Source organism: Prinia subflava, chromosome 1, assembly GCF_021018805.1.
Source record: "Prinia subflava isolate CZ2003 ecotype Zambia chromosome 1, Cam_Psub_1.2, whole genome shotgun sequence".
Lineage (NCBI taxonomy): Eukaryota > Metazoa > Chordata > Aves > Passeriformes > Cisticolidae > Prinia > Prinia subflava.
Window position 1 is genome coordinate 119,017,096 of NC_086247.1, and position 18,099 is coordinate 119,035,194.

The 18,099-nt window shown below is 42.1% G+C and overlaps 1 protein-coding gene across 2 annotated transcripts in view; it reads left to right on the forward strand.

The window, feature by feature from the left end:
- The first annotated feature begins 6,728 nt into the window (after positions 1-6,728).
- SCRN1 (secernin 1) overlaps positions 6,729-18,099 on the forward strand; it is a 40,583-nt gene continuing 29,212 nt past the window's right edge. Inside the window, exons 1-2 of one of the 2 annotated variants that reach the window (XM_063409718.1) lie at positions 6,729-6,845; positions 17,824-17,983. In XM_063409718.1, coding sequence (XP_063265788.1) covers positions 17,825-17,983 — 159 coding nt within the window. In that variant the 5' untranslated portion in view covers positions 6,729-6,845; position 17,824. Of the gene's footprint in view, positions 6,846-7,154; positions 7,608-17,823; positions 17,984-18,099 lie in introns of those variants that run through there. The other variant, XM_063409709.1, reaches the window with a different exon arrangement.

An 18,099-nucleotide genomic window follows, 5' to 3' on the forward strand; every position in this document is an offset into this window, starting at 1 on the left:
TTTGTCCAAAGGAGTAATTTTTTCCTCTTTTTTACTTTTTTTTTTTTCTTTTCTTTTCTTATAACTGCTTTGCATCTCCATCAGGTAAACAAGGATGAACCCACTTTTAAAATAATAGGGTGTGACTGCAGAAATCCAGTGGAGTCAACTCTTCAGAGCTCCCCAAATCCTAGCTATATTTTCCTCTAAAAAATCTGAGGCTGATGTTAACTACCATTAAGAGCTGCTCTTCATTTTGGACACGATGCTTCTAATTTCTAATTTTTGTGTCATGACCTGCATAAGGAGATTAAATGATGCAGGATAATTGATTCCTCATCTGGGAGTCAGACTGCAAGCATTAAATCAATCCTGTCCTCTTTCATGTTATTGCCATCAAAATATCTTTAAAGCAGCTATGTTTCCTCTTCTGTCACTTTCCCTGAGTAGTGAACTAGATAATGTCTATTTCTTTTGTGCGCTTGGCCTGCTCTCTCTCTGGGAGTAAATAGCAGAGTTTCACTCTAGTCTCTCTAATCTGCTGGGATATATCTTTAGAGAATAGGTTTTCATTCCACAAATGCAATGCAAAATGGTTTTGGAGAACCTGTGTCCATCTCTGGGTAAGGGCTAATTGTAGCTGAAAGAAAATCACAACCTGCTGGATTTTACTCTTAGCAGCACTGACCACAATGCTTAAGAGAGACAAGACTGGTGGTGTTCCTTCATTTTTACAGAAGGTGAGAATTTACCTTTGCATCCAGTATCTCAGCCCTCATGTGCCATCACGTCTGTACTGCTGTTGTCACCAGCAGCAGCTGGGTTAAAACCTGGGCTTCACATGTTCACGTGGACATTGTGATGTGCAGCGCACTCTGCCGAAATCCACTGCTCCACCTCTGCAAAACAGGCTGAAGCAAAGCTCCCAGACACGTGGTGCTCATCCTGCAGCTGACAAACGAGCACCAACTGCAGTGGGAGCATGGATGGAGCAGAAGCAGCCAGTGCTGCCGTGTTTTTGGTACCAGATCCTGTACCTGCCAACCTGAGCCGGGCCCAGCTCACCGTGGCACCTTTGGAAACACAACCTGCACCCACGCAGTGCTGGGGCTGTGTGGGGTGGGCTCTGGGGCACAGTTGTGCTCTGCCAGACCTCTGCTGGCTTTGGACCTTCACACCTTGTTTCCTGAGCAGGCAGCTGTCAGTGGGATGTGTCAGAGCCTCGGGACAGACTGAAGTGGCACCAGCCAGGCTCGTGCTGTCACACCACTCCTTCACACCAGCAAAGCTACAGGCAGGCTTGCAGAAAACACCAGGGTCCTTGGGTTGCCAGGGAATAGTGGGGAAATATCTCTCAGTACCATCCCGTTTTTCTTGGCTGATATCCACAGCAAATATAGGGAAGTTTAAAAGCTCCTAGGAAATTTATTATTTACATTTCTTTCTTGAAATATGTACATAAGGAATAACATGCAATCAGCATGAAATTCACAACAAAGTGTGAGCTTTGTAATTTTGCCCCTCTATTAACTATCTTTCAGTTGTACATTGTGGATAAGGCCATTTATGTAAACACGGACTCTTTTATGACAGAGATACTCACTTGTGAACATTTTAGAAAACACATTCTTCCTATCCTTTTGGAAGTACAGGAGCCAAAAGCACTTCTTTTATTTCAGTTAGAAATATTTCTGTTATCAGTGATCCCTTCCCACCTTGTAGCTATCTATCCCTTTCATGAATAAGGAACATGGCTTAATCATGGAGAGAGTTTTTTGGAGTCAGAACTCTTTGAAGGCATATTACAAAAAACCAAAACAAAACTCTCAAAGTTTTAAGTCTCCTGAAAAATGGAATACTGGAAAATGCTGCAGCAAAACCATCTGTAGCCCAAGAAGGACATGCCACTGCTCACAGTCCCCAGTGAATGATGTGCATGGGAGGAGAGAAAAAGTTGCTGACACACGCATAACTTTTAGGAGTACTCAGCAGACCTGTTGCTGTGGTTACTAACCAGAACCTCCCCTGAAGGAGTGCTATTTGCACTGCACCAGATGGCTGATAGATCACATAGGGGAATTTGCTGTCCCTTGTGGTACTGTCCGATCTTTTCTCCAAGTGCTGTGATTTAATTTGCAGCAATTCACACACAGATCATTTAGTCATGACACACTAATACAGGACATGAAACTGCTGCAGGTGTGCACTCACTTTAATGAACTCCTGTATCACCTGCATAACACCAAAAATGGATTTTGTCTTACGTATTGATGTTCATGTTGTTGCAATTTGATGAATAATGCTAGGATGAGGAGAAAACCTATGCCTGAATTTTGGTATAATTTTAATAACATAGTTACTGTAGCACATTTATTGCAGAGGGAAGCGAGATGCCTTCTTTAGTTCATCAGCCTGACATAAACATTTCTGTACAGGCAGCATCAAAAACAATGAAGCATGGATGAAGATTAAACAGGTTCATGGCACAGGAAAGTAATGCTGTTGCCTCTGTATTTTCTGCTGCTTTGCTGTCATTACTGCCTTACCCCCTCAGGATGACAGTCCACCTGCCTGGACTATTTATTATTATGAGTCTTTAGATATTGTTAAGTGCTTTAGCCTCATTGTTACAAGTGGTGTTCTAACACATTAAAAAAGCCAATAAAAATAAAAAATGTGTCCTGTGATGCTTTTTAGAGTTACAACATAAATATCCTATCCTATATCCCCGATTCTGTGAATTAAAATAAGGTAAATGAGAAAATTTATGAAAACAAAGCAAGAGACTGGTGATTTTTTGATACAACATTACTCCAGAAGTAGGCAACCTTCTTGACTGGGCAATGCAGCAGCCTGGTTGCGTGGTTCAGAGCTGTTGTGCCTAACAGCCTAACAGGTTTCTGGACACCGAGAATAACTGCAGCATGCCCGGAGTCCCTGCAGCACTCTGTCCCTGTCACACTGAGGAGTCGTGTTCTGTCATGTCACTTGTGTAACGGGGCTATGAATCACCTTCTGTGCTGCATGAGTAAGAGCTCAGCCTCTCAGCCTGCCGTTGTGCCTACAGTCACATTTTATGTACAGCTGCAGCCATTTCCATAGACTAATCTTCAATGGTATAATTGGATAAAGAGGCTGCAGCCAGGATTTCTCCTCTCTTTTTCATTTTGAACATTCACAGGGCTCAGCAAATGATATCTTTATTTTACATCATAATCCAGCACCTGCCATCCTTTTTCTTTGTTATAGATGGAAGCCACATTTAGCATGGGAGAATTACTCTCAATTCTCTGATCCAGTCTTCTGACTATATAAAAATACCCCAAAACACCCAAGGGCCATTGATACTTCTTGATCTTTATGTTCATCCTATGACATCACTTGAATTTACTGGCCTAAGATGTATCATCAAGGGTCTCATAGGCGTTTTCAATGTTACTTACTCTTCTGTATATAAGGAGCCCTTTTCTTCCTGTAACTCACTGTAAGAGGAACCATTTAAGTTTAGTGGGATGCCTTCATGGTATAGGCTTAGATTGCCTTAGCAATCAAGTACATTTCTTCTGAACAACCTGAGTTCATCTGATTTTTACGGACTCCAGTGTTCCACCAGAAAGAACATGACTAAGATGGTGCCCTGAAATGACAAAAATGAGTACCAACTAAAAGGTTTTCTTGGCTGTAGTACCTTTCCACCAAAATCTATCATTTTAAGCCTCTTAATATAATTTCAACAATTAGATGGTATTTTCTACTATCTACATTGAGTCAACTTCTCTCCTAAACACAGTTTATTGAGGGAACTCGTCCCATCCATTGTATGCCTGCATGGCTGCTGTCTTGAACTTGCAGAGGAAAGTATTTTGGAAATGATGAAACAAAGACTAGTGCTGCACTGTCTTGATGATTTTGGGGTACTAGTTCTGCTGAACTAGCTTTGATCTCCAACTCCTCCAAGCACGGGGTTAAAGAAACAAAAAATCCACTGTAACTTAAGCTGTATATTGCTGTGTCTGCCTTTCTTTCTCTTCCTTTCACATATAAAACATGGAACAAAGATTCTTTGAAATTCTCTTTTCTAAAGAGGTGTCCTTCCTGCTCTTCTTTAATTTTGCATCCCATTGGAAAACAATCTTTTACAGGAGAAAAAAAAATTTATAAAATCCATACATTATGCTGTTATGTTTTTAAATAGGAAATAATCAATAGATAAACATTGTGGCTTTGTCTTAATTGTTATAATTTTGTATTTTCTGCTTACACAGCAACCTCCAGTCAAAGGTTTTAAAAATGCAGCTCTGAGTAAATGCTCTCCCCATTTCTTGTGTGAGGTAATTTAATTACTGTGAGGCTACAAGATTTATCCAAAGCCACGCAGTAAGCTTATGGCAGAACAACATACACCCCAGGCTCCCTCAGTTCCCAGTACTGTGCTCTAACCACTCATCCTTGCTGCTTTACACAGCTCATGACAGCTTACACAGAAAGGAGGCACCAAGGGTTTCTGTGCTGACAGTATGTAATCATTCTGTAGACAGCCTAATAATTCTTAGGTAGATTATACTCAGCCATAATCATCTCCAGTGTAATTAGAGAAGAGACTTAGTCATCTAAGTGAGCATAATATAGGTAGTATAAGTGGTGTGTTATAGGATATAATCTAAACCCATTTCCAAATTGCACCTGCTCTTTTCATCAGCTATCTTTCTGATCCTAAGAAGCAAGCTGCCTGTGACGCAGCTCATCCTTGATGTAACTCCACAGCAAGGAATTTGGGTTGTTATGTTCAACTAAACTTGTTACAATTAAATTGCTATAAAGTCCTCAGCTTTTCAGCGATTCAGATCACCTCTCAATTACATACCTTAAGCAGGAGATACACAGTCTTTTCCTGTTGTAAAACACATTGAAATGTAATTCTGATGACAGCAAAACTGATAGCAGAGGAAAATAAAGGTCTTGCTTAACATACATAATGGAAACCCTCAGAGTATGAAGGGCTCCACTTTGCTAATGATCAGCCCTGTTTTTTAACCAAAAGCCTAAGTAGTCCCTATTCAGGCTACTGACATACCCCAGAAAGGTGCAATGCCACAGTGTTTCACATTCACTGAGACTGGGAACAGCAAACTATTTTCTCTCTTACTTACATAATGAACCTGCAACTTTTGGTCTGCATTTGACAGCAACAATGTCCAAAGCTTATCCATAATTTCTGAACAGACACAGACCCATGGTGTTGTTTGTGGTGATGAGAGGAAATTCTTCTTGGTGCATACAGTTTCAGAATTTTTCTGTCTATATTTTCTTTAAATGTAGGGTCCCATATGCAGATTCTGTCCGGCTTTGTGTTTTCTCTTTAGCCAGGTTACTAAACTAATCCTCTGATCTAACAGGCAGTGCAGTATTTAAGTGGTACTGCTGCACCAGCCTAACATACTTGCTTCTTTCTGCTCTCATGGTGAAATCCTCTAGTTTGTAATGCTCTTTAATATCTCTACAGGCTCGTCCTTGTCTCTCTGACCTTTTCCCCTGCTTCCTTTTAACCTTCCTACCTTCCCGTCAAACACACTTGACAGTCTCTTCTGCACATTAAATGTCTGGCTTAAGGCAGGAATTGGTGGAATGTGCAGCAAGGTTCTTCTCCTTGGAGACAGAGATAGAAATGTAAAGGTGCTGCCTCATACCAGCACCATGTATCCACAGAAATGTGTTAAGACCATATGCAGCAGTTTAATAATTTATGCAGGGGCCTGCATGATCATACTGAGCAGTTGAACTATTTTCACCCCTGTATGGAGGCACAGGTTGTGAGCTGAGGATGGAGCACAGAGGACAGCCCCATTTGGGCAGGTTTGGCAAGGAGAGCAGGCCATCTGCTCCACATGCCATGGCTGAGGGATGCTGTGCTGTGAACAGGGACTCAGAGGGACGCTGGGCACTGCTTTGCTTTGGGCCTGGTGGTGCTGCTGCATCCAAAGAGCTGAGAGGTCCCTGGAGGTCCAGCTGCTGCAGGAGCAGCACCCACTGTGACACTTCACATGCAGCAGCCATGAACCACAGAATCACAGGATTAATTAGGTTGGAAAAAATCTTCAAGATCATCGAGCCTAACATTTGACTGATCACCTTGTCAACTAGACCACGGCACTAAATGCCAGCCCAGCTGTTTCTTGAATACCTCCAGGGGTGGTGAGTCCACCACCTCCCTGGGCAGCCCATTCCAATCCTTAACAAACCTTTCCCTGAGGAAACAACCCTTCTCTTGATGAGGTTGTCTCCTCACCTTTGCAAAGTCTGGAGAACTCTTACAGTGGTTTGACTGGTGTACGAGGTAGAAGCCATATTTTAAAACACCTGCTTCACTTCCTATACTCACCCTCTGTGTGAGACAGAGGAACACAAGTTAGCCGTAGGGCCAAAACTGAATAAAAAAGCCCCTTCTCGTCCAACACGCTCCTGGTCCTCGAGGCGGGCTGAGGGATAACATGCCGAAAGCTGACGGCTCTCCGCAGCATCACTGAACGGCTCAGGTGGAAGGGACCCCAGCGGGGCCATCTGCTGCGGGCTCGTCCCCAGGCATGTCGCACGGCCTCCCTCGGCACGGCCTCCCTCGGCACGGCCTCCCTCGGCACGGCCTCCCTCGGCACGGCCTCCCTCGGCACGGCCTCCCTCGGCACGGCCTCCCTCGGCACGGCCTCCCTCGGCACGGCCTCCCTCGGCACGGCCTCCCTCGGCACGGCCCGGGCCGCGCCCCCCGCCCTCCGCCGGGCCTCGCGCGGGGCGGGCGGCGGCTGCGCGCGCAGGGGGCGGGGCCGGGGCGCCGCGGGGCCGAGCGGAGCGGGAGCGGCGGCAGCGGCGCTCAGGTACGGCAGCGGTGCCGGCAGCGCCGCGGGGCAGGGCGGCACCTCTCTATCGCCTCCCCGCCACCTCCCCATCACCTCTCCGCCACCTCCCTATCGCCTCCCCGCCACCTCCCCGCCAGCTCCCCATCACCTCCCCATCACTTCCCCGTCCCCTCCCCGTCCCCTCCCTCCTCGGAGCGGCGCAGCCGGGCCGGTGTGTTACTTCTCGGCGCGGGGAAAGTGTCGGGGTCTGCGGGCAGTGACCTTCCCGGCGGGGCTCGCCCCGCCAGCGCCGGGCGGCGGCGGCGGACAGGGAGAGAAGCAAGGAGGGATGTAGGGAGGCAAAGAAGGAGGGAGCCGCGGGGGGTGGCGCGGGAGGGGACCGGCGGGGATGTCGCGGGAGGATGGCGCAGAGCCGCTCTCCCGGAGCCGTGCGGGCCGTGTCCCCGGCGGCTCCGCGCACCTGCTCCCGGCTCTGCCGGCCTCCCGGAGCGGGGCTGCGCCGTCCCCGGCCCCGCGGTGCGGGCGGGGGAGGACTCAGAGCCGGGAGCTGCCATCAGCAGATGCTGTCCCCGGCTGTCCTTTGCCTTCCCGTGTGAGGCAAGGCTCTCCGGCCTCTCGTCTTTGGCTGCACCCTCCAGTCGCTGCTGCTTTCCCTTCTGCTCTTTAAGGACCCGGCGAGGGTTGTTCCCCCCCGTCTTTTTCTTGAAGGTGCCTTTTCATATGGTCACCTTGAAAGCTGGATGCCTTCGTGTGCCTTTCTGAGCATACTGTAACGCTCAGGTAGGTATGTGCTGGTTTCAGTCTCTGATGAGCAGATACACCTTCCTGCAGGAGCCTGCAGAACTGACATCTCTAATTGTGCTGCTATAATAGTGCTACAGGCTATGATTAATTGCCTTAAAAATTCTCCAGTACTGATAGTTAAAGGGGAAAGTAATCATATTAAACCAGGTTCTCAAACAGAGGACAGCTTAGGGCCTTGATCCTATGAAAGCACATGCTTGTAAATCTATCCCTGTGACAAAGCGTCACACAACTGAGAAAAGTCATCCATACCTGTAAGATATGAACTTTAATAAATCCAGAGAAATGATTGTGCTATAGTAAACTTGGTAAGTTTTGTGATACAAACTGTGTGTCTGTGCTGACTAGCTTAAAAGATAATAAATGCATGAACTTACAAGAAATGGAGTGACTGGCTCATTGGATTATAGGCTACTACAGTTTTGGCTATTGCTCTAAAAGCCGTTTTAGTGATTTAAGGTGCCTCCAGACATGCTGTTTTGTTCATAATACGTGCTCTAAATCTTCAGGCAAAATAAAACCTTGAAAACCCTCCAATCATATTCTACTTAGGAAGTAGACCTCTGTGAACACAGAACTTTTAGCTTTTTGAGGTGAACCAACACTGAAATTAACTTAAATAATTTCTAATGCTGTGGGCTTTTCCAATTAGCTTATGTCCCAGAGCTTACATAAACAGTCTAAAAAAGCAGGTGATATATTGAGGCAAATGTGGTGGATGGAAATCCTTTTTTGGTATCACTCAGTTTTGTCCTCCATAGAAAAGTATTTTTGACGCTTAGAGCTTAAGATTTTTAAGCTTCCAGTTTTGAAAGACATTTGTAACTTTTTATTGATTTTTTTTTTTCTGGTAAAGTACGGCATGATTTAAGCCATGATTTTACTTGTGCCAAGGTTGGTATCTTTGGTAAAGGCTGCTGAATTTGGCTCTCCTACCTCTCCTTCAGAAGTCGTCACGTGGATGCTTTACACAACTTTCATGTTGGGAAGCTTGCTAGACGTTCGAAGCTTCTAGTAAGAATTTCTTCATTATGAACTTGAAGAGTTGTGAAGATGGACATTGACCCCATAGTGTATTTTTCTCTTTGCTGTAAATTCAGCAGATTGAGTGACAGAATTGCTACCCAGACCTGCCTCTCTGTGAAGTCCCCAAATGCCTGGCTTCTGACAATGTGCTGTGTTAAACTCTGACATTTGCAGTCTCTTATGGGCAGTGTTGTGATGCTTTCTGGTTTTCAGGGTACATGTAAAACTAAAGGGAGACTTCTGGCAAACTGCTGTGATGCTTTTTACTTTGTGCCTGGTTAAGATAACAATGTTGCTGATCTGAAGTGATGAGCAGTCGGTGTGCATTAGGCAGCCCTGTGAGGAGGGACAGGACAGTGCCCCTGGAGCAGGGACCGGACCCGACTGAACCGCAGAACCTGGCTGTGCTGCCTCTACAAAAAGCAAAAGCTGTGCGGGCAGGAGCTGGGCAGCAGTCAGCAGCTTCTCATTATGAACCTGGGTGTTGAACAAAGATGCTCTAGATGCCAGCAGCCCCTAACAAGGGTCTCTGCCCCAGTGCCAGAAGCAAGAAAACAGGGGCTTCTCTACAGAATGGAGAATGTTACAAATATGACCTTAAACCGCAGGCTGGGATAAGAGCTGCAAAAGGGATGGAGTTCTTCTGTGACTGCTTGGAGACTTAATTAAGAGCACTGACACCCTCTCTGTGAAAAGTCTGTATAAATAATGAATTTTCCCTGTATGTGCAGCCTGTGATGGAAATGAGTCTGAAATCTGTTGTCTTCTGGATGACTGACCCTGATTTGTTTTTAAATAGAAGTATGTTTTCATTAACATAATCCAGTTTACATGGGGCAAAAAATAAGATCCTGTCTTATTTTGAAAGATGCTTGCTTTGAAAGCAAGGACATACTTTGGACAAGGATGTGTTACAGAATTAAAATAGAACTGGTTCATCAAGGGATTGTAACCTTTTATAACAGCTGAAATCTCACCATTTGTTAGGACTTAAAGTGCTGAAGAGTTTTAGAGTGTTCATTTGATGGCCACTACCTGATATTTTTTTTTTAGACAGTCTAAAGCAATCTGGCAGTTGTTGTCAGGAATATTCCAAACTTTCCCACATATAGCAGGAGAAATATTTTCAATTCCTTCCAGGCTTATTATACATTTGTTCAGTTAAATGACTGAAGGGAGCATACAGCTTAGTAAAGCTTTGAAGTACAACTTGATTTTATGCCTGTATAGGGAATTGCTATTTCTTATAATTCAAAAATTTGCTGGAGAAAAAGGCCATCCCAAATCCCTGACTCAAAGTCTGAGATGTTGCCCATTTTGAATAAATTCTTGAGAATTTTTCAGTGTGTAGTTAAGGTAAAAGAAAAGAAAATAAAAGAAAAGAAAAGAAAAGAAAAGAAAAGAAAAGAAAAAAAGTGTTGAGCACGACTTGCTAAGTTTCAGCTGCTGATTAAACTCCTCTTGGATGTCTTGTCAGGCACAGCTTGGAGGGACAGAAACAATCACAGCTGGATGTCAGACCTGCAAGTGGTGAATTGGTGTTGTCATCCATTGATAGTTAGGAAAGAGTCAAACAATTTGACTTAGGTCTGATAATGAAATGTCCAAACTACAGGGACACAGGATCTGGCATGGTTTTGTGCTTTATATTCAGGAACAGTCTCTGCTTTCTAAATTCTAATTTCTAATACATGCAACCTTCCTCTCTCCTGATAAGTCGTGCATTGAAACTGTCCAAATTTTCAATTAAAAAAAATAACCTTTCAGTGTTTCCTTAGATGGGAACAATATTATTATTGTGCCTTTCAGTTTGCTGTCTTTGTTCTGTGCCTGCAGCTGAATGAATTTTGCTTTTCATTTCTGTTTTTGGAAGCACTGCTTTTCTGCAGGGTGCAGAGATCACATGTCTCTGTGTGCAAAAGATGCTGGGCTTGATTTGTAAATGGAAATACAAGCAGGCACAAGGAACATCTTAGTTTGGAAGTTAAAATAGAGTTTCAAAACCAACAACTAATCCCTGAACAAAATTTTCACAAATGTAACTGACCTTTCTTTTGCCACCCCATTAAAAATATGGAAAAGTTGAGAATAAATGATGCATGGTCCATTCCATATGTTCTTCCTTCCCTAATGAGACAGCCTTGATGCAAATCTGGGGACCCTTGCTCATATACTGCCTCTCTGTTTTTTATTGTAAATGTTTCTTGCAGATTAGATCACTCTTTCTGGCTGCAATGAAAACAGGTTTATTGAAATCTTTAAATGTTACTGAAATAGTTCAGCAGTATTAGCACAGCTGGGTTTCTGTTTTATAAAAGCACAAGAGATAGTGAGGAACAGTCATCCTTTAATACAAAAAACCACATTATATGTCTTCATAAAAGGTTTAATGTGCTCTCTGGACATTAAAAGCAGCTCAAATCTCTTTAGTAAGATAAATATTAAAGAAAATGTTGTCACCACTAGAATGTAATCCAAACTTAGCAGCAAGGAGTTTAGCACCCTCTATATTTCTGCTACCTAAAGCACCTGTTAAAGACCAGCTTTAATTTGAAGAAAACAAGTGAGGGTGGAAAGATCAGGCTATATCATCAATAAAACTGATATTCTGGTCAAACTGCTGTGGAGGTCTGAGATGAAACCCTAATGTTAACACTACCACACTTGTTTTTGTGGACACCTGTGCTGTCTTGAAAGCATTATGTTGATTATTACCAGCATTAATAATGGGTTGTCCAGGATAATCATGGGTATGCTTGAAATACTGGGAATTAGCAGAGGTTTAGTCTTCATCCTGTACAACACTTTGATCATGTCTGAGCTTCGGAGAGCCTGACAGTTACACCAAGAAAGCTCTTGGAGACAAACCAGAAAATGTTTGGAAGATGACTCTGTGTGATGTATTCATACAGCCTCACTAAGGTGAATGAAAGCCAGGTGTGTTGTTCCTTGCTCCATCCATGCTTGCTAGCACAGCTCTGCTGACTGATGAACACAGCAATTATGCTGCAAGGTGAGGGTTGGGCTTGATCAAGCTGAAGTTTTGCCAACTTCTGAGTCAAATCAATATAAGGCAAATTTTACAGCTGGATGCTACTCATCACAGCACGAGGTGAATGCTCTTCTGGTGTCAGTGCTGTCTGCTTCATCTCACTGAAGCTTAATATCCTTAATATCTGCTTGAGCATTGCTTCAGTTTCTTGTGAAGAGGATCTGTACTGGTGGCAGCTACTTCTCATGTAGCACCTTTTACTTTATACATGATAATGAGTAGATTTTATTAAATTTTTGAGCAAGAGACTGTATTATGTAGTGTTAGAGGCAGAACTGTTTCTAGATTTAAAATGTCTTAAATGGTGTGATGGACTTGCTCTACACAGGAATAGCTCCTTCAGAATTTTGTCATCTGGTATAAATCTTAATTGAGATTAACAATTATTAATTAATTAATAATAATTAATAATTATTAATAATTAACTAATTAATATTTCAGAAACTTATATTAAACACAAAGGGTTTTTATATGTGGTGTTAGCAGCATCTCTAGATTTCCTGAGAAAAAGTTGCAGGGTATTAAGTGAGCAGCAATTAAAAGAAGTGTGAAGAGCAAATATTGGTTTAATTCAATAAACATGAGTTAAATTTCAAGACAGACCTCTACTTTCACCCTTTTTTCTCACACCAGTCCTTTTTATCACCCACTGCTTCCTAGTGAGTGCTGGACATTCATTATACACCTATTGTTTTGTTCTTCAATTGACAGAAAAGACAGAGAAAAGAGCAAATCCAGTTGTATTGTTATAAGTTTTGGACTTACTTGAACAATAACTTGTTATAAGAGCTTCAGGATAATAGTTCATAAAACTATTTATTTTATTTAATAAATGTTTATTTTTGGTGACTTTTTTTTCCTAATAAGACAGCACTGAAAGCTGCTGGTGGTGAGCCAGTTTTCACATAATTTGTAGCTTTGTAAAACTGGTAATTACTTTGTGCTTAACGTCTTCAGGTTATTTTGGCAAACAAAGAAAATTAGTTGACTTTAAAAACCAGCATCTATTTGATGTGAGATGATAAAGCTGTTTTTCAGAGAAGTAATTTTATTGTAGCAGCCAGATTCTTGAGCTTTATGAAACATTATTGCAGTACCATATTACAGCTTTTAGAGAAAGCACAGAGAAAAGCAGCGCTATTCTGGAAAAATAACAGAATAAAACTCCAAAGAATCTAGAGTGGGTTACTGTGAAAGTCTTCCTTTCTTTAGTTTGGACTCTGTCATGCTAAGCTGACAGTCCTTTGTTGTGGATGCACAGCTATTTCAGTTTTCTTGGGCTGGGGGGAAGGAAGGCTCCAAAGCACACTGAATTATTTATGCCTGTCTCTATTTTCTTAAGAGCGTGGCTTCAGCCTCTGACACTCATGTTCATGAAGTGGAGGATGGGATACTGCAATCTCTATTCCATGTGTTAATCCCTCTCCCATCATTATTTGTCTGTTCCTTTTTTTTGAAAGTGAAAAATGACATCTAGATAAAGCTTCCATTAGATTGTCACAACCTGTATGTACAGATTTAATAGCAATTTTATTCTGTGTTGAGCACTTTAAATTTCTGATTGTGGGTAGACATTTAATAGTATAAGTTGTTCTAATTGGAACTTGTCAGCTTTTTAGTATATGTCAGCATTTGTAAGATCCTCATGCTGTGAAATAGAAAGTACTCCAGAGTAAAATGTTTCAGGTTTTGCTATTTTCACCCCGGTCATTGGTGTTTTATGTTTATCAAGATTTATGGGTTAGTTTTCTTGAGGTGGTGCTAGGCAGTAACGCACCCATGTTCACCCTATTTCAGGAGCATTGTGATGTTCAGACATGTTTATAAAGCCCTGATAATTGTGGTACCTGTTGTTTCCCATTGTGATATTTGGAGCCAGACATTTGTCCAGAGAAGAGCAGTGAAGCTGTGAGGAGTGAGTCCTGTGAGGAGCCGCTGAGGGAGCTGGGGGTGTTCAGCCTGGAGAGGAGGAAGCTCAGGGGAGACCTTATTGCTCTCTACAACTGCTGGAAGGAGGCTGCAGCTGGGTAGGGATCAGCCTGTTCTCCAGTAAACCAGTGACAAGAGGACATGGCCTCAAGCAGTGCCAGGGGAGGTTCGGGTTGGACCTCAGGAAGAATTTCTGCACAGAAAGTTCTGTTTAGCATTGGAATGGACTGCCAGGGGGACAGTGGAGTCACCATCCCTGGAGGTGTTTGAAAAACCCCTGGATATGGCACTTAGTTGATGTGGTGGTGTTTGCTCAAAGGTTGGACTCGATGATGGAGGTATCATCCAACCATTTTAATTCTTGTGATTGCCCAATTGTTGTTACTCCTTTCTTTCCACATTAAAATACTCAGTACTGTCTGTTTTACCACTGACAGTAACGGTGATATATTCATACAATTAATTTGGCTTGTCAGGTGTTAAATGGGACTTATCATAATGAGAAAAGATCTTAATAAAGGAACTTGTTAAGTAAGTCTTTGTAGTGTCAGAACACAGGAGACTGGAAAAAAAATATGACCATGTGGAATATCGCATCCCTGCTGTAGCATGTTTTTGTCAAATAAAAAGATAGCAAGTAGAGTATATTAGCTTGTGGCTGCTGCTCAGAACTCTTTTTTTCAACCTTTGTGTCTGCAGTGATTCGAGGTCAACCAAGCATGATGCCTGTTAACACTCTGCAACTGCAGCAGTTATTATACAGTGGCACAGCACAGCTCTATTTCCAGGGCTTCCATATGCAGAGTGATGTTGGATATAGCCTATAATGGTCTGTACAGTCCCTGTTTCTTGAGCTGGCAGTGGCCCATCTATGAGTGTAGTGGTTTGCAATAGAGACATATGGTACAGGTTTACCTCTGCCTACACCAGAATGTGGGTCTGAGGAAAGGTCTGCTGAGAAAATCAGGCCAGTATGCTTAACATGCTCTGTGGTAAAGAACTATGTGAATGGGCAGCAAGCTGTTCTTTGAAATCTATTTGCAGTCATTCCCTGTGTTCTCTAAGGTTTTCAGGATTACCTTTCACTGGAGGAGCAAACTGTGTGTGAAAAAAGTGTAGGAATTGTAACAGTAGGTGGTTTTATAAGTCAGGCTGATTTATCAGAGGTACTATGAAGGAAGGAGTGTTCTTTTTCTCCTGTGGGTGAAAGATGTTTGGTACTGAACCGTGTAAGAGGGCAAAGAGGTGGCAAATACATAAAAATGAACATGAGGACAACCTGAATCTACCTAAAGAAAAGAAGAACATGAAGTAGGCAAGTAGATTGGTAGCTGCTAACAGACTGTTTTAGCTACGTGATGGAGGAAGATAAAGTACAGTGGAGTTCTGAACAAATAGAGGTTGTGGGTATATCTGAGAAATGGCCATGTCACATTTAAAATGAACCTGGTGAGGTTGTCACATTCAAAATGAACCCAGTGAGACTGTCATATTTAAAATGAGCCAAATGAGCTTGTCATATTTAAAATGAACCAAATGAGGTTCAGGGAAAAAGTGCTACCTAGCAAGCTGAGTAGATTTAAACTGCAGTAGACTGCTAGATGGCTTCCTTCTCTAAAATGCAATCCAAAATCCTAGTGTAAACTCCTCCTCTGACAGTCGTGTTTTCAGGATAAGATTAAAACATTTGACATAGTGTTTGACTGTTTTATAATCGTGGTATGAAGTACACTGTGTTGAAATGACCTCTAGTTGCTGGGTAGCTTGCTCATACTTATGAAATATACTGTGTTTGAAGAGAATTCTAGTTATAGAGGAGCTTACTCATACTTTTGTGCTTAAAAAGCATTACCAAAATGGCAATTTGTTTTTGGTTCGGTAACTGTTGGTTATATTTAAGAAAAAAAAAATCTCACACATACAGTTGAGACTATTTATTTCAGGGAGGTTTCAGAATTCTGAAGGGCATTGGATACCTACAAGCTTTTAATTCTTTTCCCTATCGACTCAGACTGTAACTATGTAAATGTCTGCCTTGCATAGCTTCATATATGTTCAGTAACAGAGTGCTAAAACATTTTCCATCTTTTTAAGCCTATCTGCCAATAAGTTTAGGTATTAATCTAATAAAAATTAGTATTGTGTGTAATTTTAACCTTTCTTGCTAGGCTCTTTGATGTCTAATGGTTTTCAGCTGTGCCATGTATTTCAAATAAATCTGCTTAGTGTTTAGAATAAAGGAAATATTTTTTTCAATAGTGAGATCCTCAGTAAGTCTACAAGTTACTCAGGATTTTGGCTCATCTGGCAATGTATCAGAAGACAAATTTGGCACACTAAAAGATGAGTTAGCTGAAGGCAGATGGGAGCTCTCAGAGTGCTGGAAAGCAGTTCCATTGACATCACCAACACAGTAATACATGGGCTTAATGTAGGAATAATTCATAGCCAAGTCCTGAATGGTTTCATTAGTCATGAAGGTTGGGCAATCCTCTACATACACACCGAGTTCCAGTTAAACCCCGGAGCCTCTGGTGACCCGCAGGTGATCAGTGGGGCTTTTTATTGTGTCCATATGCAAGACACTCATGTAGAGCCATCCCAGATTTAGAGGCACAACAGGCAGGTCTGCAGCCCAGTGTCCTCTGACAGATGTGTTTTATCAGCTGAAGTAATTCCAGCTCAGAGTAGCTTGTCCTTTCCCACTGGTCAAAACCCTGCTTATGAAAAGGGATTTGTTTGTTTCCTAATGCATTTTCAGCTCAAGTGGATGAATATAATTTTACCTAAATGGAAAGATTGTGTGAGTTCCCTGGACAATTCATTGCCTCACATTGTGTTGATAGAGGGCACTTCTAACATGGATCTACTTGACCTTTTTTTGCAAGGTTGAACGTCTGTGTGACCTGTTCATAGTCCACAGGCAAACAATTACCATTTTATGGATTACAGTCATTATACAAAAGGAATTCTTCCTCTGTTTTATTATCTGCTATTCTGTGAGAAGTATATACTTAAATGGCACTGCTTAAAGAGAAAAAAGAAAAGCCAAATTTGAATGGTTTGAAGCAAGTGCAGGCTAATGGTAAATAAGCAGCCGTGCACATTCCCCCATGGCCAGGATTGTCTTGCAGATGAATCTGGGGGGGAACTCATGCACTGGTTGTTTCTAAGGAGAGCAAATGTGTGCAAGTATTTTTACTTCTTCAGGATGTTGTGGAAGACGAAGAGGAACATGTTTGTTTATTTGGGGGCAGAGTTTCTATTGCTGTGATAAGAACTATGAAGAAATCTCAGACATCTGCGTTGAGTGCTTTTTTAACAAATGCTAAACATCCCACATTCTCCTTTGTAGGCATAAGTGCCAGAAGTTTTCCTGAATGGTGGAAAAAATGTCAGATATAGCAAAGTACACAAGACCAGCTACAGTAGTGCAATAGTCCTGAGACAGTTTATATTTTTTCTTAATGTATTGTCATTGCAAACACTTAAAATTATCCTATAAACACTTCACATTAGCCTACATAAACAAATAAAAAGCAATCAATTAACTTTAGGTAAGAGCAGCAATGCAGACAAACCACAGAGAAAATAAAGTGCAATTAGTGCTTCAGTCTCTCTCCCATCTGAGCAGATAAATTGACTGACAGGTTTTGATGTAATTGTTCTGTATCTTTGTTCTGTTTCCAGTTATACTATTGTCCTCTCTCAGGATTCCCTCAAACATGTTTTATCTTTCCTTTTTAAAAATATTAAAGTGCATGCGAGCAGAGGGAGTAAATTATTTAAAGTTATTCTGTGTCTCTGCACTTGTCTGAGTCAGCAGAATACATCTAGGTCATACTTTCCCAAGCAGCTCCAGTGCAGAGTATCTTCTTTCAGTGGGGACTAAGCAGACTCATTAGGGCACAATTCTCTTGCCTTTTTTCCTATTTATGCCTTCACAAAGCTTGGGTGAAAAAGATGAAAAATGATGAAAATTACTATATTTTTATAATTAAATTCAGATAAGCTTCCTTTGAGCTGACCTGTTCTTCCCTTATCATTGGCCGATCAACTGACAGAGGGAATGCATTCCCTCTTAGCTACAGTTAGTACCAGTAGACTGAATGCTTCTCTAATATACGCAGTTATGAATAAAAAACCCCACTAGTTTTGTTTGTTTATGCTTTCTTTCCTTTCTAGGATGGCTGCAGCTCCTCCGAGTTACTGTTTTGTAGCCTTCCCCCCATGTTCCAAAGATGGGCTGGTGGTATTTGGAAAGAATTCTGCACGGCCTCGGGATGAGGTACAGGAGGTGGTCTACTTTGCTGCTGCAGAGCATGAGCCAGGAAGCAAAGTTGAGGTAAGGCTGAATTGTTGCATTCAAACTGTGACAAATCACTGTTACTGGAAGAGATGAATTCTGTCTTGTTTTCTCATCAGATATTTTGCTCACTTCACTCAAACCTCTTGAATAGA